Below are 25,797 nucleotides of genomic sequence, written 5' to 3' on the forward strand. Positions count from 1 at the left end.
TATGGAACAGAGAATTTATTAGGGAATGCATGGATGGATTTTGATTTTACTGGCACATTAGGAGCAGTGGCTATTATGCACCTTACTAGTTGCATTAGCTACTGTATTTGTTCCCTATGGTAAAAGAAATGGGTTGTTACATTTAACTTGCACAAATGCCTGAAGCTCGCAGCTATTTAAAGTTTTTAGTTAATTTTATTACTAGAGTAAGCACACTTCAAAAGACATTAAAATAGAATGTCAGGTTTTAGAAGTTTTAAAAACTTTCTTGGACTTTTATATTTGACAAACCTGTACCCTTTCTGCACTGTATTCTTTGTATAGATTCTAAATCAGGGAAAATACAGATCTTTGCTTAAAACCTCTATCTGAAACTGTGAGACATATCTTTATTTATTTATTTACTTAGATTTAATGGATCAGCCTATGGTCTTCCAATGAGACTAGATCTGGGTTCAAAATTGGGGAATTGTAGACTCAACCAGAAAGTGATATTAGAAAATTAAATACTTTTTTTTAGTAACTAAGTTAAAAAGGATGCAGTGTTATTGTCACTGAATAATTTTTTGACTGCCAGTCTCTCTTCTTATTGGTAACTTAAGTTCAGGCAAAACAAATAAGTAGATGGAGATGGCAATTTCACACCTGAGTGATTACCTCCACTAATATACCAGTTGTCTATTTCTGACCTTGCACAATGGGGTATACCAAGATTACTAACAGTCCCACCATTGTGAGGGTGCAAGCAGAGGATTTGCTTGTCACAGAATGACTGCAACTTGCAAAAATTTATTCCGCTTTACTCAACAAGTGGGACCTGAATATCACCGTCATTAACATTTTACACTCCTGGGTAGCAGCTTTAGCTGTCATTCATAGAAGAAAGAATTCTCTGACGATTTTTAGGGATCAGTACCAGCAATTTCAGTGATCCATATTCCTTTAGAGTGATAATTTTTAATTTTTTGCCCACCTTCACCACTTTTGAAAAGCACAATCACCTGCAGTAGCAGAATTACAGGATCACTTTTTGTTGTTATGTACCACTTTTGGAAACTGAACTGCTCCATATGGAGGAGTGGTTCAGTTTCCAAATTAGCAAATATTTTGTGTAAATTTTTTTTAAAAACGCAAAAATATTACTTAATAGACCTTAAATTAATCCATTTCCTCTGTAATTAATAATAATAATAATAATAATTTGGATGAGACTATCGTGACAAATTTGTGTTGTTATTTTAGGTGTCACATTCTTTTCCTACTTATTATCTTCAACAAAAGCAAAACAAAATAAAACAGCCATTACATGTTTAATTATGTTGTTTTAACCCCCCCCCCCCCAATATGCTTCTAACATCCAATTCTTAAGTGGCTTCATTAACAATTAGTACAGCAGGAGGTCGTATTGTGTATCATAAGATATGTTATACCTTTTTTGATGTATCTTTGTATCTGTCCATGTGTTTTATACCTTAAGATACATATACCTTAAGAAATATTTATAAATTTTTTTAAACTTTGTGTTTTATGTAACTGCATAAATAAAGTGGTCTTCATATATTTAAACTTTTTTTTTTTTATTGTTAATAATAGAGAATATTCTCGAGCTTTAACAAGGCTCACCAAAATGATAAGGGGTATTGGAGATCCTTTAGTAGCAGCATATGCACGATGTTATCTTTGTAGAGTAAGTGGAGTAATTATTTTTTGGAAAAAATAATTTGTTTATATTTATTGATAGTTTATTTAAGATGTATATATAAAGTGTTCACTCCTGATCTCTAATGCAAGTTGCTTTACAAATTTCAGTGCTCAATTAAAATTAACTCTTGAAGTGACAGATTATAAAAATTGAATTTTAAGCAAAATACATTGAAAAGTTATTTTCTGAAAAAATTGATCTTTTAGTAACAGTTTTAGTCATTTATTTATTTTTTTAATCAAAATGAAATCCATTAATGATAAGTGTTAAAGATAAACAGACATCCATTTATTTTCTCTTTCTTTATTTATAGGAAATAACAAATTTACAGTTTTATACTAAATACATGACATCAGTCACACTGAATGTATTGGTAAGCAGGTGTGTTTGTAATGACAACTAACCAAACCTAGAAAAATATTTTCTTCAAAAGTTAATTATCACTGTTCAAAAGTTAAATTATCACTGGATAATTTGTGTTTCCCAGGCTTGTTCATATTAATGAATCAAAATACAAACTGCTACTGAAAGATTCTGCCATCAATCAAATGAAAAAAATTTGATAAATACAAGGTAACTGCATATGGATAGCAGTAACCCCATCGTAACATACCAACTGTGTGGTACTACTCAACTTAGTGGAACTTTCCACTCAACTTAGTGGAAAATGAAAAAAACTGTGGGTAATTGAGCACTCAGATATGAAGTTTCTGAGCAATGCAGATGGGCTGCCAAGACAGCTCATGGGATTTTGTCAATGATATACAGAAATTTTGCTAGCCGAGATAAGGAGATGATTATCACAGTGTATAATAATAATAAGGAATTGGTCAGGCCACAGCTTGAGTACTGCATACAGGTTTGGATGCCTCATTTTGGATGTGGAGCTGATAGAACAAGTATAGAGAGGGAAATGAGATTGGTGAGGTTTACAAAGAGGTGCTGTTACCAAGAAAGACTTCAGTTCTGCAAATTGCAGCATTTGGAGACTAGGCACTTGCAAGGTGATCTGATTGAGGTGCTTAAGTCTGTGAATGGATTGAGCAAATTAAATGCTGATAAGATTCTTCCTCTTGCTCAGAACACACATAAGGGGGCACAAATTCAAATTGAGGAAGGACAGTTGCAGAATAGATGTGCGGAAGTTTGCCTTTAGCCAGTGGTTGGTTGAATGCTGGAAAAAACTTCCAGCTATTGTTGTGGAAGTTGATAGCTTAAATAAATTCAAGGAAGAACTAGACAAACTATTGGAAGGAATGAATAGGTGAAATGGGAGGTATCTTTTTTTTTTTTTTTTTTTTTTTTTTCACTGATGCTTTCTTGCATCATTTGCTAATGCTAATATAACTTGACAATTTGAAGGAATATAAGATTTAAAAAAAAAAAAAAAAAAAAAAAGTTTAGGCCACACTGCCATAAATATAAGAGCCAAACTGCATAAATAATAACATGGGTGGTATTTAATGACATAAGTGAAGATTGGTGTAAGATTAGTGTATGTGTTAAAACCGTTGTAATTTTGCATTATTTTAAACTGTGATGGAATAAATAGCCCTCACTTGCTTCCAAGGAAAATCAGTTTGCCCATTGAAATTACAGATTGAACCCATTGTGTCAGTACTTTCAGTGTCTTCATGGACAAAAGAAAACTTTTCCAACAGCTGAAACAGAACACACTAAGTTCCTATATTGACAAGAATGCTAAGTAAAAAAATCTTTTCAACTGTTATATGCATTCCTATTGCCATTGGAATGGATTGGCCACATCTTCAGATTCTCCTCCTTTCACCAAGCAGTGTTGAATCTGCCATGGGGCAATGACTCTATTGATATGCTGACTTTCAGTTGCATCAATATCTCCAAAGAAAAACTGATTAAAATAATAAATCATTTATCTAACTCTTCAGTCTCATGACAGACCAATTTCCAAGTTATGCCATAAATTACTAGTTATTGTATAGACATCTTTGTTGTCTTAATCAATAGAATGTTTGCAGAGGTTTGGGTTTCTTCTTGGCTGGAATATAATTCCCTTTCCTAAAACAAACACTCCAGTCAGTGCATCAGACCTTTGACTGATTAGAGTCTCTTCAGTCTGGCTCAATTATTAGAAAAATGTATGCTTTGGTACTTACCAACCGAAATCTTCGGTGCAAGACAATATGTAACCATTATGGAATGAGAAAACAGTCCACTTTAACATGCCTAGATGTCTTTAATTGCTGAAATCAGGAGATGGGCCTTCATGCTGTTGCCCCCATACATACATATATATCCATGTCCTTTTTTTTTTTTTTTTTTTTCTCTTTATGCAGTTTCCATTAAATCCCTTCTTTCTATACTTAAACAGTTCTTTCTAATCAAAGATCTTGTATTATTCTTCATTAAGTTTATTTTATCAAAGAAAGCACTATATTTTAAATTTGAAGATCAAGTATTAACCAAGGATTCCATTACAGTAATCCCCCAGGGGTTCCTTATCAGCCTTACTCTTTGTTGTCATCTTTATACCTTTATTTTTTATTTTTTTTTAAATAAAAACCTGGGATTTCTCTCCTTTGCTGATTATATACTCTTCACTTGCAGTAAAAGTTTCTTCTGCAATCACAAACTTGAATAATTATCTTACCTTCTTCAACTGTACTTGTTGACAGGAGAGACTGCTCCTACCTGACCAGTTAGTTTAACTTCTGTTCCGGGTAAAATAATGGAGTCGCTGGTTAAAGATGCATTTCAGGATCCATCTAGACAGGACTGCAGCAATGATTCAGACACAGCATGGGTTTGTTAAGGGAAAATCTTGTCTGACAAATTTGATAGGATATTATGATGTGGTTACAAAGGAACTGGATGCAAAAAATAATTTTGATATCATATATTGTACAAATTGGAGCAGAATGGTATTAAGGGTAAGTTGCTACAATGGATAAAAGGATGGTTAAGTGGAAGAAAACAGAGGGTGGTAATCAATGGGTGCTACTCTTCTTGGACTAATGTTATTAGTGGTGTCCCACAGGGTTTGGTGTTAGGTCCACTGTTGTTTTGTATATTTATCAATGATATTGATGAAGGTATATCAGGCTTAATGTTGAAGTTTGCAGATGATACAAAGGTTGGCAGGGTTGTTAATGACAGTAATGGCAGTGTGCTACTGCAACAGGATCTAGATAATTTCGGCAGATGGGCTAAGAAGTGGCAACTGAAGTTTAACCTTGACAAATGCAAAGTACTGCATATGGGTAGAAGTAACCCCAGAGAAACGTATTAACTGTGTGGTACTACACTTAAGGTGGTAGAAAATGAAAAAGACCTGGGAGCAATTGTGCAGTCAGATATGAAGTTTTCTGAGCAATGCAGACAGGCTGCCAGGGCAGGTCATGGGGTTTTGTCAATGATATATAGGAATTTTGCTAGCAGGGAAAAGGAGGTGATTATCCCTCTGTATAAGGCAATGGTCAGGCCACGCCTTGAGTACTGCGTACAGGTCTGGAGGCCTCATTTTAGGAAGGATGTAGATTTACTTGAGCGTGTACAGAGAAGGGCAACAAGATTGGTGAGGGGAATAAGGGATCCTCTTACCAAGAGAGGTTTAAGTTCTGCAAATTGCAGTGGCTGGAGACTAGGCACCTGTGCGGTGATCTGATTGAGGTATATAAGGCCTTGAATGGGTTGAGCACGCTCAATTCTGATGGGATCCTTCCACTTGTTCAGATTACGAACCTAATAGGGCATAAATTCAAATTAAGAAAAGACAGATGTAGAATAGATGTGCGGAAGTTTGCCTTTAGCCAGCGGCTGGTTAATTGCTGGAACAAACTTCCATCTGTCGTTGTGGAAGTTGATAGGTTGAATAAATTTAAGGAGGAACTGGACAGGCATTTGGAGAGAATGGTGTGTTTTTTTTTTTTTTTGGCTGATGCTGCATAAGCTCATACATTTGCTTTCTTGCATCACATGCCACTACTACTATTACAGGGATGGGATACACTTAAATAGAAAGGGTGCAAGAATATTTGCTGATGCTTTCGAGGCAGTGTTAGGTGTGTCATAAAACTGCTATCTGGTGGGGGGGGAGACACTCAAATTAAAAGGTTAACAGTGGCTGCAGGCAGAGGCAAAAGTGATTATTACACTGCTTCTATTAGAATGAGCAGCAGCGTGGAAAGCAAGGTAATGGAGATTTCCAGGACTGCTGGGACTCATAGTGGAACAAGTATATACATGGGCCGTGTTAGTGTAACTAAGAGTAAGAACAGGTGCTTGTATACTTTCATGTACACCAATGCTAGAAGTGTAGTAAATAAATTTGATGAATTTGAAGTGCTGATCAAGGTATCAAAGGCAGATATTGTTGGGATATCAGAGACATGGTGTCACACAGATATAAGCAGTGCAGGACTGGAATTTGGAGCGTACAATGTGTACAGAAAGGACAGGCAGGGTAGGAAGGGAGGAGGTGTTATGCTTACTGTTAGTTAAGAAACGCATAGGGGCACCTCTATAGCCAGGTGGACAGGAGCAGCAGTGTGTAGCACATGCTTCTTGATTACACCGGGGTTCAAACCCATGACCACCAAATACGGAGGATGCGGAAAGGTCAGGAAATGACCACCACATATCCCTGGAGCAATATGGCCTTAGTTGTTAATACTCCTAAAAACCAAATAACAACAACAAGAAACACGTATAAAATATAAGTGCATCCAGTTGACATGGAAGGACAGTGCAATGTTGAGTCTGTTTGGTGTGGCATAAACACTGGGAAAGGGAAAATGAGAGTAGAAGTGTTTTATAAGCCTAATGACTCTGATGAGTACAGTGAACAGTTGTGCAGAGAAATAGAGTGGGCCAGTAAATCAGAATGTCTTATAATGGAGGATTTTAACTTTCCAGATATCGACTGGAACTTGTGGGTTGGTCACTCGCACACTAGCAAGACTTTTGTGGGTTTATTGGATGACTGTTTTCTACAGCAACATGTTCGAGAGGCATCCAGAGGGAGTAATACTCTTGATCTGATTATCAGCAGTGATTATTCATGCATTAAGAATTTGCAGATAAAGGAACCAGTAGGTGATAGTGATCACAATGTATTGATGTGGGAATTACTTAAAGATGTAACTGCCATCAAGGCTAAAGGGAAGGGCCTTTGCTTTCGTAAAGGTGACTACAGTGGTCTTAGACAGTTTTTAAATTCTGTACAGTGGAATCAACTGATGATGTTACCAATGTTGAATTCTAAATGTTCTAAATTTAAAGTCTTTAGGGAATTAATTTTGGAGGCTACTAGGCTTTTATTCCAACTAAGAAATACTGTTCAAGGTTCAGGACTAAATGGGTGTCAGATGAATTAATGAGGCTGGTGGCAGAGAAGAAAATGTATGGGATGCATATAAAGTGGCACAGAAGCCTATAGTAGATATAAACTAGTCTGTATTCAAGTTACAAAGGAGGTTAGGCAGGCGAAGGCAGATTACGAGAAATCTTTGGCAAAGGATGCAAAGAAAAACAGCAAGGAGTTCTTTACTCATGTAAACTCTAGAAGGAAAGGGATGAATCGGATTGGACCACTTAACATAGATTGGTTGACTATTGATGATCATGCTCTGGTAGCTGATAAACTGAATGAGTATTTTGCATCTACATTCACACATGAGGAGTTATTCAATGAGGGCAGTGCCAGAAGTTTATCAAACTCTAACAAGGAGCTAAGTGATTTTGTAATAATTGAGATAGTATGAATCAGAGCTGTAATGCTCAATACGTTCTACGTTGATATTAATATTTGTAAAATAATAAGAGGAGTTTACCTCAATATAGTACATAGAACACTTCCACATGATACTCTCCAGAAATTAAAAAGAAAAAATTGAAAACACATTAGAGTAAAAAATAATTAATTATTTTTTACTCTAATGTATAGTGTTCTATGTACTTTATTGAGGTAAACTCCTCTTATTATTTTACAAAGTAATAACTGAGAGCGAAGTGGAGGTGAAATTGTTGAAGTTAAACATAAAAAAGCCACCTGGGGTGAATGGGATCTATCCAGTTATATTAAAGCAAAGGAAGTAAGCAAACCCTTAGCCATAATTACGAGGGCTTCCTTGGACTCAGGGGGATGTCCCCATGGACTGAGATGTGAAAATGTATCACCAATTCAAAAACGGGTTCAAAAGGTGACACAAGTAACTATAGACCTGTTAGTTTAACTTGTGTTCCAGGGAAAATAATGGCATCACTGGTTAAAGAAACATTGTAGGATCATCTAGACAAGACTGAAGTAATAGTTAAGACACCGCATGCATTTGTTAAAGGGAGGTCTTGTCTGACCAATTTCATTGGATACTATGGTGTGGGCACAAAAGAACTGTATGCCAAAAATAATTTTGATATCATATATTTGGATTTCAGGAAAGCTTTTGATACTGTTGCAATGAAAGACTGCTGTACAAATTGGACAGGTATGGCATTAAGGGTAAGTTGTTACAATGGATAAAGGGATGGTTGAGTGGGAGACGACAGAGAGTGGTAAACAATGGACACTGCTCTTCGTGGACAGATATTACTAGTGGAGTTCCCCAGGGTTCGGTATTGGGCCCATTGTTGTTTTGTATATTTATCACTGATATTGATGAAGGTATATCAGGTTTAATGTCCAAGTTTTCAGATGATACAAAGGTTGGTAGGGTTGTTAACGACAGTATGCTACTACTGGATCTAGATAAGTTGGGCAAGTGGTCTGAGAAATGACAACTGAAGTTTAACATCGACAAATGTAAATTACTGCACTGAAGGAAGTGGAAAGAAAAAAGACCTGGTGGTAATTGTGCAGTCAAATATGAAGTTCGCTGAGCACTGCAGACAGGCTGCCAAGGCAGATCATGGATTCTTGTCAATGATATATAGGGATTTTGCAAGCAGGAACAGGGAGGTGATTATCCCATTATACAAGGCAGTGGTCTGGCCACAGAGTACTGTGTACTGGTCTGGAGGCCTCATTTTAGGAAGTATGTAGTGTTGCCAGAACAAGCACAAAGAACGGGAACAATGGGGTGTTCTTACCAAGAAAGGCTTAAGTTCAGCAAATTGCAGTGCCTGGAGAGTAGGCACCTGCGAGGTGGTCTGATTGAGGTGTATAAGGCCTTGAATGGGTTGAGCAAGCTGAATGCTGATGGGATTCTTCCTCTTGCTCAGATTAAGAACCTGAGGGGGCACAGTTTTAAATTAAGGAAAGCCAGTTGTAGAATAGATGTGAGGAAGTTTTCCTTTAGCCAGCGGGTAGTTGATTGATGGAACAGACTTCCATCTTTTGTTGTGGAAGTTGATAGCCTAAATAAATTTAAGACTGAGCTGGACAGGCATTTGGAACAAATGGAGGGGTGAAATAGGAGAATCTATTTTTTTTATTTTTGGCTGATGCGGCATAAGCTTGCTTTCTTGCATCGTATGCCTCTACCAATGCTAATGCTATGGGAGAAATCCCAGGTGCCATCTGACACCAACATACCTTAGTGCCAAGACCCCTGCATGGGTAGCACAGTGGTATCGTCACTGTCCTCTCCACACCGGGTGGAAAAATTCCCGGATTCAAATCCTGTCAATGATGCGAGGAACTTTAGTGGGCTTTTTTCAACCAGAAATTGGGGTTTTTTTTCATCCAGCACACAGGCAAATCAACCAGAAAACACACGCAATTTACAGACAAATAAATATATGGGTAGATGTAAGAAATTACAGGTGGCCCTAATAGAATAATTTCATAATTTCATAGTGCCAAGATCCTCTCTTCTGCCAATTCTTGTCCAAGGCCACGTTAAATTCACTTTTAGAATTAAAGTTTCTTGAAATCTTTTTAGACTCCAAACTCATTTTCAAAGCGTACATAGAACATCTTAGTGAGAGAATTCAAAAAAAGTTTCTGGCTAGTGAAGTTTAAAAATATGAAGATTATTTTGATATTTCTAAATACATCTAGGCCTCGCATAACCTGAGTTCGATTATCGAGTTTTTCAGTTACCGCTATCTGAAAAAATTGTACCACTTTTTACTTTATACAATGCAAATTTCCAGTTAACACAATCTTTTTTTTTTTTAAGCGATAGTTGAAAAAGGATTGAATCATGTGTTAAGCTTACTGCGCGTCGAACGGGCAATAAACAAACATTTGCCTGCTGCCCACCTCAGTGTGTTCCATCAACCATCGGAAGAAGACGTGTTACTTGTTTGTCTCCTGCTCATAAAGTCAATGCAGACTTGCATTTGAAAATGTTACCGCAAAGTAGATAACGGTAAAAGAACTAGATGAAATGTTTCGTATCGCAGAGAACCTCAAACCATTTGTTTGAGGTTCTCTGCGATATTTATTTCGCCAGGGACCAGAGAAGATTGTTGTCGGCTATTGGAAATTGATTGATGAAAAGAGAAAGTCAACACTGTTCAAATATTTCCGCAACAGTCATTTCTTCATTGTGTATTTTATGTCAGAGGTTCCCAAACTTTCTCGGTTCACAGCGCCCTTAATGTCTCAGTAATTTTTTTCACGGTGCACCCAAACCAAAAGAAATACCTAACAGTTCCATTTAGTAGTTAGGTCCAAACAATTTAATAAGAAATGTTGAAACTGTGAACTAACTCGAGCTAGTAGTTCGCGCGGTGTCCGACAGATGTTGAGTATCCCTGTGTTCCCTTGAAATTTTAAAATATTCCACGGTGCACAGTTTGGGAACTGCTGTTTTATGCAATAAAAATTTAATTCCATAATTATTTTCATTATCTTTTACATTGTATACAGTTAAAAAGTTATTTTTAAAATTCTTTATGGACATTCCAGAAGGTCAAGGACCAATTATGATTTTTCCTATTGATTATTATATTCGATTAACACGTTTCTGTTTTCTGCGATGTGCTCGCGGGACGAATTAATCACGTTAATTGAGGCCAGCCTATATTTATATATTTTCTGGAATCATAGATTGTGATTGGAACCTGTGGTCATGTCATAGACTCCCTATAATTTGAAATATATCTTTGCTGAAGAAACTTTGATCTTTAAGTGGCCTACAAACATTCTCATTTTTCCCCTCTTTGTCCAGCCATGACTTCTTGAGGAGTTTCCTCCCTCTTGTATGCCATTGTGTAATAAATAAGATTAATTTCATGGTGAAAGGGGAATTAGACTAAGTTAATATTTGTAATTTTGTTAGAATTAGCATTCCATCAGCCTGCCTTCAAAACACACCTAAGTTAACTTCAACATGAATAGACTGAAAAAATTTGATTACCTCTTACTAAACCGTTCAATACAGCTAATGAATAATCTTGATGCAGACAAGTAGTCAGAAAATAAAGAATACAGACAAATTCATTTAAGGAAATTGTGTTTGTGTAAATTGTGAATTTTGCTTTCTGTTAACCTTATAACTAATCATTTAAACCTCTAATTTCAATATTAACTTGTTACCATTTTGTACATGTAAAGCGTCCTCTGGGATTCTCCCAAGAGAATCTTATAAACTGAAGTTCGCATTATTAAAGAGTGTTATTATTGTTATTATTATTATTTTTTATCTTTTTTTTTACAGAAATTATATTGGAATTCAGAATATGTAACGGAAATCTAATTCAGATCTTGGTACTATGTTGCAGTTTTCAGACGAAGTCTGCTCTTAATACCATGTATGGGTTGTAAGTTGATAAGACAAAAAATACTTCACATTAAATTTGAATTTCTGTTGATTTTAATTTTTTGGAAATACTTGCAAAGAAAAAATTGTTCCAGAAAACAGGAATAGAGGGGATAAACAAGGAAGAGAAAAAGCTGGTCTGTGAGTTTGGAGTTGAATAGTGAATAGATGCTGACTAGTTGCAAACATGTTTAGACTGGTATTGAAGAGAATGAAAGAATTAGATGCCAAATCAGAAGAGACAGCACCCTTGGAAATGTCTATAGAAAAAAAAATTAACGCCTATGAGAGTGTGGAGAAATTTTGTAAGGGATTTGTGCTATTAATTAAGCCAACTGCCTGCTTTTGAATTTTGAAGAGAAGAAGAAGCTTTTTAAAAGCTTGAGGGAAGTTTTGGTAGAAAAACTCCTGATCTGAGGACAGTATTTCATGTAGTTTGGATTGGCATTTGTATACAGTTTTAGAATTAAAGTTACCTAAGGTGGTTTCTTTGCCTTACTTCTATACAGTTTTAGAATTAAAGTAGTAGTAGTAGTAGTGGCATGTGATGCAAGAAAGCAAGTGTATGAGCTTATGCAGCATCAGCCAAAAAAAAAAAAAAAAAAAATCACCATTCCCTCCAAATGCCTGTCCAGTTCCTCCTTAAATTTATTCAACCTATCAATTTCCACAACGACAGATGGAAGTTTGTTCCAGCAATTAACCACCCGCTGGCTAAAGGCAAATTTCCGCACATCTATTCTACATCTGTCCTTTCTTAATTTGAATTTATGCCCCCTTAGGTTCGTAATCTGAACGAGTGGAAGGATCCCATCAGAATTCAGTATGCTCAACCCATTCAAGGCCTTATACACCTCAATCAGATCACCGCACGGGTGCCTAGTCTCCAGCCACTGCAATTTACAGAACTTAAGCCTCTCTTGGTAAGAGGATCCCTTCATTCCCCTCACAAATCTTGTTGCCCTTCTCTGTACATGCTCAAGTAAATCTACATCCTTCCTAAAATGAGGCCTACAGAAGGATGTAGATTTACTTGAGCGTGCCCCTAAGTTACCTAAGGTGGTTTCTTTGAAGGGATCCAATTGATTATGGTGGACAATGAAATGTTGAGTCTATTTGGTGTGACATAAGACTGCTGAGTATTATAAACATCTGTACAGGGAAATAGAGTGGGGCAGTAAATCAGAGAGTCTTATAATAACGGAATTTTAATTTCCCAGAGATTGACTAGAATTTGCGGCTTGGTCACTCGCACACTAGCAAGGCTTTTGTGGATTTATTGGATGATTGTTTTCTACAGCAGCACGTTTGGGAGGCAGTTAGAGGGAGTAATACTCTTGATCTGATTATCAGTAGTGATTCTTAATACATTAACAATCTGTTCATCTGACATCCATTTAGGCTTAAATGGATGTCAGATGAACTAATTACACATGTGGCAGAGAAGAAAAATGCATAGGATACATATAAATTAACGGCTGACACAGAAGCCTATGATAGATATAAACTGGTCTGTAACCAAGTCACAAAGGAGGTTAGGCAGGCAAAGGCAGATTACGAGAAATCTTTGGCAAAGGATGCTAAGAAAAACAATAAGGATTTCTTTACTTATATAAACTCTAAAAAGAATGGGGATGAATCTGATTGGTCCACTTGATATCGATGGTTTGATTGTTGATGATCCTGCTCAGGTAGCTAACAAACTGAATGAATATTTTGCATCTACATTCACATTAGGTGAATTATTCAGGGAGGGGAATGCCAGAGGTGTATTAAAGAGGGTTATTACAAGCTAGATAATCTTGTAATAACTGAAAGTAAAGTGGAGAAGAAATTGTTGAAGATAAAATAAGAATGGCACCAGAGGTGGATCGAATTTATCCAATTATATTAAATGAGGCAGCAAAGGAAGTAAACAAACCCTTAGCCATAATTATGAGAGCTGCCTTGGACTCGGGAGGAGGTACCCATGAATTGGAGATGTGCAAAAGTGACCCCAATCCACAAAGGAGGATCAAAGGGAGACAGGTAATTACAGACCTATTAGTTTAACTTCTGTTCCAGGGAAATTAATGGAGGCACTGGTTAAAGAAGCATTGCAGGATCTTCCACACGACTTCAGTTATAGCTTGGACACAGCATGGGTTTGTTAAGGGGAAGTCTTGTCTGACCAATTTGATTGGATACTATGATATAGTCACAAAGGAACTGGATGCAAAGAATAATTTTGATAACATATATTTGGATCTTAGAAAGGCTTGGAGGCAAATTGCTGCTATGGATAAAAGGGATGGTTTATGGAGTCCCCCAGCGTTCAGTGTTGGGTCCATTGTTGTTTTCTGTATTCATCAATGATGGTATATGAGGCTTGGTCCAGGTTTGCAGACGATACAAAGGTCGGCAGGATTGTTAATGACACAAATGACATTATGCTGCTGCAACAGGATCTGGAAAAGTTGAGCAGATGGGCTGAGAGGTGGCAACTGAAGTTTAACATTCACAATTGTAAAGTACTGCATATGGGATGCAGTAACTCCAGAGTAACGTATCAATTGTGTGGTACTACAAAGTGGTAGAGAGTGAAAAGGATCTGGTGGTAATTGTGCAGTCAGATATGAAGTTTTCTGAGCAGTGCAGATGGTCTGCAAGAGTAGCTCATGGTGTCTTGTCAATGATATACAGGAATTTTTCTAGCAGGGATAAGGAGGTGATTATCCCCCCTGTATAAGGCAATGGTCAGGTCACACTTTTAGTACTGTATACAGGTCTGGAGGCCTTATTTTAAGAAGAATGTAGAGCTGTTGGAACGAGTACAGAGTGAAAATGGCAACAAGATTAGTGAATGGAACAAAGGGTTGTTCTTACAAAGAAAGGCTCAAGTTTTGCAAATTACAGTCAGTGTCTGGAGATTAGGCACCTGCGTGGTGATCTGATTGAGGTGTATAAAGCCTTGAATTTTTTGAGCATGCTCAATGCTGATGGGATTCTTCCTCTTCCTCAGAATAATCGCCTGAGAGGGCATAAATTCAAATTGCGGATAGATGTGCAGAAGTTTGCCTTTAGCCAGCAGGTGGTTGATTGTTGGAAAAAACTTCCATCTGTCATTGTAGAAGTTGATAGATTAAACAGATTTAAGGCAGAATTAAACAAACATTTGGAGCGAGTGGATGGGTGAAATGAGAAGGGTGTGTGTTTCGCTGATGCTATATAAGCTTGCTTTCTTGCATTATGTGCCCATGCTAATGTTAATCAACACTGATAATCCATATTGGCAAACATTGACAAGATATAAGATTTTGAGATGTTTAAAAATTGGTGGTTGGTGGATTTCACCTCTCCTCGTTTCAAATTACTTTGAAAAAAAGAGAGGTAAGTATAATAGGCTAATAATTGGGTGGGAGAGATTTGTTACCCTTTTTAGGGACTAGCTAATATGAGCAAATTTCCAAGCAGAAGGGAAAACTCCAACGGAATAAGAAATCTAAGGAAGAACAAGCTCGGGAGAACATGTTTTTAGAATAATTAGAGAAATGCTATTAGGACCTGTAGCTTTCTTGGCATCAAAATATTATTCAGAAATCTTCTAACCTTCATCTGTTGGAAGACTACAGGAAGCATTGAGTGGAGCATACTGGGTATGGTAGGAGGTGGTTTATCATGATCATCAAATTCTAGAGTTAGAAGAAAAGCTGGATGCTAGTGTCAGATTTATCTTTAATTGAGGATGCAATACAGCCATCAGGTTTTAACAGAGGTTGTATAGATAGAGAGAAGTTGTGTCAGATTACTTAACAAGAGACAGGATGCTTGACCACTATTTGGATAATAAGCAAGTTTTCTACTCTTAGCCTCTTCAAAATCAAGTTTGTATTGATTTATAATTGTTTTAGTTATTGTGTGATCATACTGTAGACATTTGGATGCAAGTCGATTGCAATGTGCTGTTCTTATCTTGAACAGTTTTAGTGCATTTATTGGAAAATCAGGGTTTAGTGCTCATTCTAGTTGCAATGAGGTTGTAGGATGAATGCCAAATAAATGTCATCCCTACAAGGATAATATCACTGACACAATCTAAGCAAACATTGAGACCGGAAAATTTAAGATAGTAATCCAACCAAGGAAAAGAATAGAGATCGTCCCATTTCTCATATTTGTAATGCCAAACAACATGAGGCTGAGAATGGCCACAAGAGAGAGAGGGAGGGAAGGAGACCCTGTTGGAGAAGAAATCATCACCAAGTTGGAAGCTGAGTTGCTTAGAGGACCGCTCACCTTGTCCACATACTTTGAAGGGTTTGTAAGAAAAAGATCACGGGTGTTTGGTTAAGATTGTCTGGTGTTTTGGTAGGTAAGTGAACAATCTGTGCAAGGTCAGTAGAGTAATTGCAAAAGCTTCAGCATCTTGACCAGCTAGGCCCTTGCAACTAGAAAACTGAAACCAGCTGGAATTGTGAACATTAAAATCACCAAAGAAAATTATCTCATTATTAGGATAGTTAGATTTTAGAAAGTCAGAAAGTTCAAAGAAAGGACATCAAAGGGTTCCAAGTTATTAATGGAGTTGGGAGAATTATAGACATAACAGATAAATATGACAAATGGGGTAGAGAGAGGTTTTAAGCCAGAGAAGATTGAAAAGAGGAGCTTCCAAATTACTGAGTCTCTGACAGGGAATATCAGAGTAAACATATGCACAAGTACAACCTTTGAAGTGAAGGGAACCATATAGTGAACAATTCGAACAGCTGAGATAAACAGTGGTTGAGGCAACCGACAATTGAGATTCTGTCAGGAAAGGTAAGTGGGGGGTTGGCAGACTATAAGTGGAAATGGTCATCACCAAACAAAGACTACATACATTTCGGAAATAAATGTAAGTTTTTGGAAAGTTTACATCTTTCATAGCAACATTCTTATCTTGAACAACCTTAGCATGCATATATTGGAAAACCAAGGTTTAAATAAAGGGTGAAATTTTAAGGTGGGGTGTGGAATAAAGAATTTCATTCCAACAAGAATAATTGCACTAACATGATCTGAGCAAACACTGACATCAGAAGATTTGAAACAGTAATCTGATAAAGAAAAAGAAGAAAAGAAATTAGCAGATTTTCCTATCTTGCATTCTTGTAATGCCAAACAGCACAAGGTTGAAAATGGCCATTAGAGAGACTCCATTGGAGAAGCAACCTTCATCAAGTTGTGATCTCAGGTACTAACAGGACCACTCATCTCGACTGTGTACCTAGAAGGGTTTATTGAGAGATAAAAAAGATCAAGCATGTTGGCAGGATTATCTGGTGTTTTGGTAGGTAAATGAACAATATGTGTAAGAATATTAGTAATTGCAAAAGCCTCGGCATCTCAACTAGCTGGTCCAGATGCTAGAAAACAGAAGCCATCTGGAGTTGTGAATATTAAAATCAACAAGGAAAATTAGCTCACTGTTAGGAAAGTTGGACTGGAAAAAGTAAAGTTTCAAAAAGAGGAAGTCAAAGAGTTCCAAGTGATTAGTGGAGTTGGGTGAATGATAGAGGCAACAGATAAATTTGACAGAATATGGTAGAGAGATTTTAACCTAAAGAAAATCGAAAAGAGGAGATTCCAAATTACTAAGTCTCTGACAAGGAATATCAGAGCAGACATATGCAAAAGTATACCACCTTTGAAGTGAAAGGAATCATACAGCGAATAATTTGGACAACTGAGATGGGCAGTGGTTGAATCAACTAATAATGATTCTGTCAGAAAGAGCACATGGAGTTCAGCAGATTGTAAGTGTAAATAGACATCATTGAGATTAGAACTGAGACCATGTATATTTGTGAAATGAACTGTCATTTCACAAATATACGGGAGTTCGGGAGGTTAGATCTTCATGCAGAAAAGTTTGTTCTATTAGTTTAACAATTCATGATGTATTCAGTAGTAAGAAAAAGTTGGGGAGGGGACATGTATGAAGTAATGAAATTCTTGGATATGGCATACATGTGGCAAGAATGTCCCGAGCTCCTTGACTTAATGAGGCCTCGACAGTGCCACCTGCATACACATACTACTCAGATCCCCTCCAGTCCCTCTCTGGCAGCCTCAATTACCAAATGTATGCACATCTAAATATTTTTATGCACTTTCATATTTGATCCTTTATTTTATCTGTGGTGGTCTTTGAACATTTAAACTTAAGAAGAATTTGTGGTTTAGGACCAGTAACTGAGAGCTTATTGGTGTAGCACCATTCAGAGAGATCATTCAGAATATCAATGGCTATGTTCTCTAGCTGTAACATTGAGTTTGTCTGCACAGGAATATTTGGTATCCTTTGGATGTTGTTTTGTCAACCAATTTTTAACGGTAGTCCGTATTTCAAGACAGCAGACCAAGGATTGAACCTTGGTGGCACCTTCTAGTTATTGCCCTGGAGCAGAGGTTCCCAAACTTTCTCAGTTCACAGTACCCTTAGTGTCCTAGTAATTTTTTCCTGGTACCCCGAGGTCAAAAGAAATACCTAACACAGTGCTTTTCAACCTTTTAATATATACCTATATAATAATTTTATTCTTTATATAGAGCAGTGGTTTTCAACCTTTTTTTAATAACGCCACCCCTAAGTAATTTATTTTATATTGCGGCATCCCTACTCAATTTTCTGCCTGTTAGATCTGATTCTGTGAGTGTATATATATATATACATAATATTAAAATATATATATATATACAGTATATAATTTTATTCTTTATATAGAGGAGATAAGTGAACATCAATTATAGATCACCACAAAATTAAAAAGATATGGTACAATGGATACCATACACCTTTTTATAATGAAATAAATATAGAAATTTAAAAAAATAATAAAATAATAATAACTTTAAGTGACTTAAACCCAAATTACATGGCACCCCAAGAATGTTGTTGCGACACCCCGGTTGAAAACCACTGTCCTGGAGACTTCATATGTGAGAGTTTTAACAATAAGGCTTCTGTTATCAAGGTCATCAAGTGGATGCAAAAAAAAAAGATAATTTTAATATTGTATACTTGGATTTCAAGAAAGTTTTTGATACTGTTGCGCATAAAAGACTGTGTACAAATTGGAGCAGTGTGGCATTAAGGGAAAGTTACTGCTGTGGATATATCAGGCTTAATGCATAAGTTTCAGATGATACAAAGCTGACAGTAATGAAGGTATGTTGCTGAAACAAGATCTAGAAAAATTAGGCAGATTAGCTGAGAAGTGGCAATTGAAGTTTAACATTGACAGATGCAAGGTACTACTGCATTTGGGCAACAGTAATCCCAAAGTAACTTATCAATTGTGGTGTACTACATTCAGGGTAGTGGAAAATGAAAAAGGACCTGGGGATAATTTTGCAGTATGATGAACTTGTCTGAGCAGTGCAGAGGCTGCCAGGACAGCTCATGGGGTTTTGTCAATGATATACAGGAATTTCGCTAGCAGGGATAAGGAGGTGATTATCCCATTGTATAATGCAATGGCTAGGCCTCATCTTCAGTACTGCATACAAGACTGGAGACTTCATTTTAGAAACAAACATAGAGTTGCTGGAATAGTACAGAGAAGGGCAATGAGATTTGAGGGGAAACAGTGGGGGTGCTCTTACCGAAAAAAGGCTTCAGTTCTGAAAATTGCATTGTCTGGAGAGTAGGCACTGGCAACGTGATCTGATTGAGGTGTTTAAGGCTTTGAATGAATTGAGCAAATTTATTGCTGATGGGATTCTTCCTCTTGCTCAGACAATGCACAGGAGGGGGCATAAATTCAAATTGAGAAAGGATGGAATGGTTGCAGAACCGATTTGCTGGTTTGCCGAATTAGATAGTTTGAATAAATTCAAGGATGAACTAGACGAACTATTGGAGTTGACGGATAGATAAAAAGGGGAATTAGCTGATGCTGTATAAGCTTGCTTTCTTGCATCATTTGCCACAATAAATTTTGTATTTATAAGGCAAACATCATAAAGGTTTCGAGGTGAAAATGACTATCAGTGATGAAGCAAGCTGTTTAGTAATTCAGCTGTTGCAGCTAGTTTGGTACTTTCAGCTAATGTGAAAGCCTAACAGACTAATAGTTTAACAAGAAAAAAAGCCATGAAGTAGGGTTGAATTTGAAAGTGTCTGCAATTCTGCCCAGACACGATAGGAGGGAGTATATGATGAGAGCCTTGTCGATCAATTCAGCCCTGGAAAGATTGTGCAAGGCTCAAGGGGTAGAATTTTTTTCAGCCTGGACTGTACTTGTTAACAGGAGAGATTGCTTCTACAGGGATGGGATACACTTAAATAGAAAGGGTGCAAGAATATTTGCTGATGCTATCGAGGCAGTGTTAGGTGGGTCGGAAAACTGCTTGCTTGGGAGGAGACAAAGACAGTAGCCACTGGCAGAGGTGAACGAGATTAACAGTAGCCACTGGCAGAGGTGAACGAGATTCTTGCAGTGCTTCTATTGGAATGAGCAGAAGCCTGAAAAACAAGATGCAGGATATTTCAGAGACTGCTGGAAGTCACTGCGGCACAAGTAAACACATGGGTTGTGTTAGGGTAGCTAAGAATAGAAACAGGTGCATGTATACTTGCGTGTACACCAATGCTAGGAGTTTAGTAAATAAATTTGATGAATTTGAGGTATTGCTCAAAACATCAAAGGCAGATATTGTTGGAATATCAGAGACGTGGTGTCACACAGATATAAGGAATGCCGAACTGGAATTTGGGGAGTACAACGTCTACAGAAAGGATAGACAGGATAGGAAGGGAGAAGGGGTTATGCTATTAGTTAAAAAACACATAAAATCCAAGGAAGTAAAGCCAGTCGACATCGATGGACAGGGCAGTGTCGAGTCAGTTTGGTGTGACGTAAGCATAGGTAAATCAAAATCGAGAGTAGGAGTGTGCTATAGGCCTAATGACTCTGATGAGTATAATAAGATTCTGTACAGGGAAATAGAATGGGCCAGTAAATCAGAGAGTCTTATAATGGGGGATTTTAATTTCCCAGATATTGACTGGAATTTGTGGGTTGATCACTCACACACTAGCAAGGCTTTTGTGGATTTATTGGATGATTGTTTTCTACACCAGCATGTTCGGGAGGCAACTAGAGGGAGTAATACTCTTGATCTGATTATCAGTAGTGATTCTTCATGCATTAAGAATCTGCACATAAAGGAACCACTAGGTGGCAGTGATCACAGTGTGCTGAAGTGGGATTTACTCAAGGAGGTAACTACCATTAGGGGTAAAGGGAAGGGGTATTGCTTTCGTAAAGGCGACTACAATGGTCTGAGACAGTATTTAAATTCTATAAAGTGGGACCAACTGATGATGTTACCAACAGCAAATTCAAAATGGGAAGCATTCAAGGAACTAATCTTGGAAAATACCAGGCTTTACATACCAACCAAAAAATATTGTTCAAGGTTCAAGCCTAAATGGTTGTCAGATGAACTAATGAGACATAATGCAGAGAAGAAAAATGCATGGGATACATACAAATTAATGGGTGACATGGAAGACTATGATAGATATAAGTTGGTCTGTAACCAAGTCACAAAGGAGATTAGGCAGGCAAAGGCAGATTATGAGAAATCCTTGGCAAAGGATGCAAAGAAAAACAGAAAAGAGTTCTTTACTTATTTAAACTCAAGAAGGAAAGGGATGAATCAGATTGGTCCACTGAATGTTGATGGTTCAACAGTTGAGGATTCTGCTCAGCTGGCTAACAATCTAAACGAGTATTTTGCATCTACATTCACACATAAGGAGTTATTCAGGAAGGGGAATGTCGTAGGTGAAGTAAACATTGGCAGTGAGCTAGATGATTTTGTAATATTTTTTTTTTTTTTTTTTTTGATTTGGTAGTTGTTGGCGCATCGGCTTCTGTGGCCATATTGCACCTCCCAAGGTTTTTGCAGTACTTTGATCCAAGCCCGAGGCGGGAATCGAACCCGCGACCTTTGGGTTGCCGGGCAGGTACTTTACCCACTCGGCTAGCCCGGTCGGCCGATTTTGTAATAACTGAGAGGAAAGTGGAGGAGAAATTGTTGAGGTTAAACATAAAAAAGCCACCCGGGGTGGATGGGATCTATCCAGTTATATTAAAGGAGGCAGCAAAGGAAGTAAGCAAACCCCTAGCCATAATTATGAGCACTTCTTTGGACTCGGGAGGTGCTCATAGACTGGAGATGTGCAAATGTAACCCCAATTCACAAAGGAGGATCAAAGGCTGACACAAGTAATTATAGACCTGTTAGTTTAACTTCAGTTCCAGGAAAATTAATGGAGGCACTAGTTAAAGAAGCACTGCAGGATCATCTAGACAAGAATTCAGTTATAGCTCAGACGCAGCATGGTTTTGTTAAGGGCAGGTCTTGTCTGACCAATTTGATTGGATACTATGATGTAGTCACAAAAGAACTGGATGCAGGGAATAACTTTGATATTATATATTTGGATCTTAGAAAGGCTTTTGATACTGTTGCACATGGAAGACTGCTGCACAAATTGGAGCAGTGTGGCATTGGAGGCAAATTGCTGCTATGGATAAAGGGATGGTTGAGTGGCAGAAGACAGAGAGTGGTAATCAATGTACACTGCTCAACGTGGACTAATGTTATTAGTGGAGATCCTCAGGGTTCAGCGTTGGTCCATTGTTGTTTTCTGTATTTATAAATGATACTGATGATGGTATATCAAGCTTAATGTCCAAGTTTGGAGATGTTACAAAGGTTGGCAGGGTTTTTAAGGACACTACTGATGCTGTGCTGCTGCAACAGGATCTGGAAAGGTTGAGCAGATGGGCTGAGAGGTGGCAAATGAAGTTTAACATTGACAAATGTAAAGTACTACATATGGGAAACAGTAACCCCAGATCAACGTAGCAACTCTGTGGTACTACGCTGGCAGTGGTAGAGAATGAAAAGGACCTAGGGGTAATTGTGCAGGCAGATATGAAGTTCTCTGAGCAGTGCAGACAAGCTGCAAGAGTAGCTCATGGTGTCTTGTCAACGATATACAGGAATTTTTCTAGCAGGGATAGGGACGTGATTATTCCCTTGTATAAGGCATTGGTCAGACCACACCTTGAGTACTGTATACAGGTCTGGAGGCCTCATTTCAAGAAGGATGTAGAGCTGCTGGAACGAGTACAGAGAAGGGCAACAAGATTAGTGAATGGAACAAAGGGTTGCTCTTACGAAGAAAGGCTTAAGTTGTGCAAATTACAGTGTCTGGAGACTAGGCATCGCCGAGGTGATCTGATAGAGGTGTATAAGGCTTTGAATGGCTTGAGCATGCTCAATGCCGATGGGATTCTTCCTCTTGCTCAGAATAATCACCTGAGAGGGCATAAATGCAAATTGAGGAAGGACAGATGTAGGATAGATCTGCGGAAATTTGCCTTTAGCCAGCAGGCAGTTGGTTTGTGGAATAGACTTCCACACTAAACAAATTTAAGGCTCAGCTGGACAGGTATTTCGAACGAACGGAGGGGTGAAATGGGATTAGTGGTTGTGTTTTTTTTTTTTTTTTTTTTTGTTTTTTTTGGCTGTTGCTGAATAAGCTTGCTTTCTTGCATCATATGCCTCTACTAATGCTAATAGATTTGATACTAAAGAGCTATTAAGTGCTCGATATTTCCTATATTCTGTTATATTATGAATCAACAGGACTTACCTTTATTTTTTATATAGGAAGCTTCTTTTCCAACTCTCCTTGTCCAACTCGCTAATAATTCATGGGGAAGGCGATATCAATTTTGCATGACATTGTCATAAAGTTAGATTTTGGAGGTCTAAACTGGCTAATAATTAAGGATCGATTTTTTTTTCTTTTTTGGTGCTGTGGCAGGAATTTTGAGTTAAATTTAAGGGTCTAATAATTGGATATGGGGTGGGGGGGTTGGGGGTTATTCTCTACATTCCTTAAGTCGGACTAGAACTTTTCGGGGTGTCATGTTCACAGGAAGAGAACTACTCACAATTAATCCGAAACTTTTGTCCTATGTTGTAGTGTTTGTTCTTCACGCATGCGTATAAGTGACCAATCGTCGGACAATAGGAATGGCCTACGGATATTGATTGAAGTTGCATGTAGTTTCATCTCTAAGGTTTCTGCAATAAGTAGTTTGTAGTAGTTGTGTTGAATATTTATAATTTTAGTTTCATTAAAGCCGAATGTATGTCGTTCATATATGGCGTGCAACGAAAGTTCCGATGCGTTTGAATGACCCGCCAGCACTGAAGCTTCGTGTTGTTTTGATACACGAAGATACACAAAACAACACGATTTGATACACAAAACAACACGAAGCTTCAGTGCAGGCGGGTCGTTCAAATGCATCGGAACTTTCGTTCCACGCCATAAATGAATGACATACATTCGGCTTTAATGAAACTAAAATTATAAATATTCAACACAACTACTACAAACTACTTATTGCAGAAACCTTAGAGATGAAACTACATGCAACTTCAATCAATATCCGTAGGCCATTCCTATTGTCCGACGATTGGTCACTTATACGCATGCGTGAAGAACAAACACTACAACATAGGACAAAAGTTTCGGATTAATTGTGAGTAGCTCTCTTCCTGTGAACATGACACCCCGAAAAGTTCTAGTCCGACTTAAGGAATGTAGAGAATAACCCCCAACCCCCCCACCCCATATCCAATTATTAGACCCCTAAATTTAACTCAAAATTCCTGCCACAGCACCAAAAAAGAAAAAAATCGATCCTTAATTATTAGCCAGTTTAGACCTCCAAAATCTAACTTTATGACAATGTATTGCAAAATTGATATCGTCTTCCCCATGAATTATTAGCGAGTTGGACAAAGAGAGTTGGAAAAGAAGCTTCCTATATCAAAAATAAAGGTAAGCCCTGTTGATTCATAAAACTAATGCTAATGCTAAGAACTATAGGCAGAGGTGTTTGAACATGTAGAAAGAATATCTGGAAGGAAATGTTTGGTATTTCAATGAAGGCCTGCTCAGGTCTTCATTGAAGAAGCAAATACATGAGCTACAAGTTAAATAAATTTGATGAATTTGAAGTACTGGTCAAATCATCAAATTCAGACATTGTAGATATATTGGAGACATAGTGTCATTCAAACATAAGGAATGCAGAATTTTAAAATTGGGGGGGGGGGGCTTAACATGTGTAGAAAGGACAGACAGGAGCAAAGAGTTATGCTGTTAATTAAGAAGTACATAATATCTAAGGCAGTGTGTCCAGTTGACATGGGTAGACAGTGCAAAGTTAAGCCAATTTAGTGTGATGTATTATTATTATGTGGCCTCCGTAGCCAGGTGGTCAGGAGGAGGAGTGCAGTAGCACACGCTCTTTGAGTAGACCGGGGTTCAAGCCCCTGACTGCTAAATACAGTCGATCTGTCAAGCTGCACTGGACCAGCATGGCAAATTATGGCTCATTTCCCTCAGCATGGATTGTTGAGGAGGCTTCCATCCCACAGTCGATTGATAATGGCTGCAGTTTACCTTTATTATTTTTAGTAGTAGTAGTAGTAGTGGCATATGCTGCAAGAAAGCAAGCTTATAAAGCATCTGCCTAAAAAAAGGTGGGGCATCCTCCTACATCACCTGCCCATCCCCTCTAATAATTTGTCTAGTTCTTCCTTGAATTTATTCAAACACCCACTTCCACAACATTTGATTAAAGTTTGTTCCAACAATCTACCCACTGGCTGAAGCCAAACCTCTGCATCTATTCTGCAACCATCTTCCTCAATTTGAATTTATTCTCCCTTATGTGGGAGAATAAATTCAGTCAGAATAAATTAAACTCAATTTGAATTTAATCTCCCTTATGTGGGATTAAGAGGAAGAATTGCCTCGGTATTGAGCTTGCTCAATCTATTCAAAGCCTTAAACAACTCAACCTAAAATAAGAGTAGGAGTGTGTTGTACTCCTAATAACTGTGATGAGTATAACAAAACTGTACAGATGTGTGTCTGAAAAAATTTTCCCCTGATCATGTTCTTTGTGTCTAAGGTGGTTGTCATTTTGAACATATATTACTCCTTCTCTATGTAGTCACCACACCACCCAAAGCTACACATTTTTCCCAAATTTTGCTTCACTTCCTTATGCCATTTCTGTAGAAAGTCTCACTTTGTTCTTGAAACCATGCTTCCATTACAGAAGTTATCTCTGCATTGCAAAAAAAAAAAAAAAAAAAAAAAATGCTTTCCCTGCAAAAATTATTTGAGCTGTGGAAATAGGAAGAAGTCGGACGGTGCGAAGTCACAGGAATGAGATGGATTTGGCAAGATATGAATTCCTAACTTCCAGACAACATCAGTGGTTGCAACAGCTGGTTGGGCTGGTGCATCATCATGAAGCAACAGCACACCAT

General features: G+C 37.7%; 1 protein-coding gene across 1 annotated transcript in view; it reads left to right on the forward strand.

Moving 5' to 3' along the window:
• LOC150076641 (VPS35 endosomal protein-sorting factor-like) overlaps positions 1-25,797 on the forward strand; it is a 370,416-nt gene that overhangs the window by 160,473 nt on the left and 184,146 nt on the right. Inside the window, exon 10 of the mRNA XM_090386682.1 lies at positions 1,594-1,687. Within this exon, the coding sequence (XP_090242808.1) occupies positions 1,594-1,687 (94 nt within the window). The remainder of the gene's footprint in view (positions 1-1,593; positions 1,688-25,797) is intronic.

The sequence above is a fragment of the Mastigoproctus giganteus genome, chromosome 12, assembly GCF_048544385.1.
Source record: "Mastigoproctus giganteus isolate SK-2022 chromosome 12, ASM4854438v1, whole genome shotgun sequence".
Lineage (NCBI taxonomy): Eukaryota > Metazoa > Arthropoda > Arachnida > Uropygi > Thelyphonidae > Mastigoproctus > Mastigoproctus giganteus.